The 3,208-nt window shown below is 33.4% G+C and overlaps 1 protein-coding gene across 1 annotated transcript in view; it reads right to left on the bottom strand.

Annotated features, from left to right (window-relative positions):
• LOC108695114 (hemicentin-2) overlaps positions 1-3,208 on the bottom strand; it is a 168,709-nt gene that overhangs the window by 47,203 nt on the left and 118,298 nt on the right. Inside the window, exon 5 of the mRNA XM_018204873.1 lies at positions 570-704. Within this exon, the coding sequence (XP_018060362.1) occupies positions 570-704 (135 nt within the window). The remainder of the gene's footprint in view (positions 1-569; positions 705-3,208) is intronic.

Below are 3,208 nucleotides of genomic sequence, written 5' to 3'. Positions count from 1 at the left end.
ATATATATACAATACAATATTAAAAAAAATATAATGGAAAAATATGGAACATTTTGACCGTTAATATAGATATTTAAAACAGCATATTTTTCAGTATTACAAGTATAGTTACGTAAATAGCAAGTGACAGAGCAATAATGCTAATAATAAAGATGAAAATCAAGTTAAATTGATTATTTTTAATTTATTTCATGAAAAAGGAAATAATTTTATACTTATATAATAAAATGAAATTTTGCGATGTGTACGACACCGACTCGTGTAAACATATTAAAAATGTAAATATATTAAAAATGTAAATGATTTAAAACGCCGGTATGATCAAACATAGTTAGTACAAAACGATCAATACTTGTTAATATCCGTGCAACGCGTGATATACTATGTAAACGCGCAAGTTTTCGCATAAACTGTAGAGAGAGATGAAAAGAAGGTCGATTTAAAAGGAAAACTGCGTGCATAGTCTCTGCGTTATCGCAAGAAATTTCTGTTATTCATATTTATTAGCGGGCTTGCTCGTATCTGTATAAAGTAAGCGTCTCGCAAATGCGGCATGTAGCGTGTCTTACCTTCTCTATTATGCACACGAGATTTATGATAGATCCTACGTCGACGTGATGCTCGTCGCTTCCTAATATAAACGCCTCTGGTATCACTATATTTAGATTGACAAAGTGTGACAGTATCCCTGCACTTCTCGAGACCTGCAAAATAAAAAATACAATAACTGTGAATTATTTTGCACAAAAATTAAATATAACGTTTCATATAATACGAAGAAAATTTTAATGTAAAAAAAAATCAGATTATATAATTTTTTTTTCATATCAATTAAAAAATGGCAAAATTTAATGAGATTGTTCTATAAAATATTTGGAATAACTATAGAATCCAAAAGAAAATTTAAGAAAGAAACGTGATATTTGAATTTTTATAATTCATTTTATTTTAACTTCATAAACAATGATAATAGTATGTATACAGTAATATATATGCAGTCGGATCAAAACAAATCATAAAGGTAAAATGAAAATATTTCTATTGAAATATCAGACAGTTTCATATATAGTAGCTCCTACATAAACGCAAAAATATTATTGACTAAAAATATCAAATACTTTGATACTTTTCAACAAATTGTGACAAATAAATTAATTAATGTTCAATTATGGCATCAAAACTTTGTTAACAGTCATATTCACGTATTTAAATCGGTGCAAAAACTCATTATTTGTTTTAATTTTTTAAAATAATGAATACTTTAGTTAATCGTCGCGATTTGAAAATATTTTACATACTTTCGGTCAGAGCCGAATATTATATGCTTCAAAGTATGCAAACGCACAATGCGAAAGTTGTGTGAGCATTAATTCAACGGGTTTCGAGTACATGAAAATCGGCTTATCGACAACTTTGTTCAAAAATGTTGTAACCCAAAATACAGGTTTTTTGTGCAGTCCTTTAAATATTCAATGTTCAAAAACGGAGTGCTTCCCTGACAATGCTTCCCTAACAATCTTTTTCACCAAAAAAATCTTGAAATAGATGAGTTTAGAATATATAGCATATACAAATTAAATATGTATAATTTTATTTTAATAAAAGTTTAAAGTGCTCCACTCTGTTAATAATTAAAAAATTCTCAGTTTTATAATTTTTTTCATTATACTAATCTATAGTGACATTTAGTTGCATAAAATTATGTATGATAAAAATATACGATCTCAATATTATAATCAATATGAGAAAAGAATATGAGAAAAGAATCAAGAGAAAAAAGAATATCAATCTTTCAAAGTCTTCTCAACCAGGAAAGACAGAAAAGAATTATGTCACGATATGAATGAAATTATTATTGTATACCGAAAAAAATGTCACGAAACGTGACTGAAATTATTGCATACCTAAATTATATGTACTGAAAGCTCTGTTCTCAAATTTTACATTTCCCTTATACAACTTCACTAAAACATCGCAAACGGATATTATCGTTGCACTGTTTTCTTCATCTTTTGGTGGATATTCGGAAAACAACAGTGTCCTTTTTTCGAGCGCATTTGTTCGCGAAAAATCCATCCCTCTATCCTTCCTGAATACCGTGGGATATCGCCGGATATACGTATGTCGTTTTAGTGTGCTGGGATGCTGTAGTTTGCAGTTGCAGCGAACTCCGCAAGTCTCCGGGAAAGTTTGTTGCAGGACAATGGTCTCCGTAGGTAGGTAGGTATATGTAGGTAGATAGATACGCCGCGCTCATAAAAAAGCATTATGCGAGTTTGAGAAGTGTATCGTTCCGCTGCCAACTTGGACGAGCGCCGGTCGCCTCTGACGCGCAGAACTTTCTTCTTTCTCTTCCCGATTCACTGTGAGCAACGCGCCGAACTGCATCCTCGCAAACGCATCTCTGCGCATCGTGCGACTGTAAGGGCGTCGCGGTAAAAATGTCAGAGAATAAATATATAGTCGGATGCTGGCTGATGGTATTTTTTCTTTTTCTTTTTTTTTTAACGTTATATGCGCCTTCTAGCCACGTATACATCGCGGTTATGAAACGTCATGAAACGCCTGGCTGCTCTTGCTTCTTCGCTGCTCCTCCTTTCTTCATTTTTTTCGTTTTTAAAAAAATACGCGGCGAGAGAGGGAGCGGGGAGGGGAGAGAGAGAGAGAGAGAGAGAGAGAGAGAGAGAGAGAGAGAGAGAGAGAGAGAGAGAGAGAATCTCGTACATATACACCCGCCATTGTCGTACGCGGGTGTATAATCGCATTAATAAAACAGTATATTCTATGGACGCGTTATAATAGTGGCGCAAAGTCTTGTGTGCTTTTGCATGACAAAGGATGAAATTGACAAGCGCTGATGCTCTTGTTGTCACGGCAGCGGTGGATGGGTCACTCCGCGGTACAAAAGAACTGTGAATAGGAGACGAAAGCTCAGTTAATTAAATCCCCGTACGTTTAACTGTCTTGAAAAATCTGTTATCCGGTAAAACGGCGTATCTCTTGGCTAAACACTTGGATGACAAACGATAGCGATAAATTGTCATTCTCCACGGCTAAGTATAACAGCATTTTTTAATCAAGTGATATTTCTATTATCGCGTTTTTTTAATTAATTTTTCTCGATTCCTTACTGCATTTTGATTAAAAATTTGTGCCATTTCTCACTGTTTAAGAAATTCTTCTCGATCCTGCCAGTAAATTTAAGATT

Source organism: Atta colombica, unplaced genomic scaffold (assembly GCF_001594045.1).
Source record: "Atta colombica isolate Treedump-2 unplaced genomic scaffold, Acol1.0 scaffold126, whole genome shotgun sequence".
Lineage (NCBI taxonomy): Eukaryota > Metazoa > Arthropoda > Insecta > Hymenoptera > Formicidae > Atta > Atta colombica.
The sequence above is the reverse complement of the archived record's forward strand: the minus strand, read 5'-3'. Positions and strand labels throughout refer to the sequence as shown.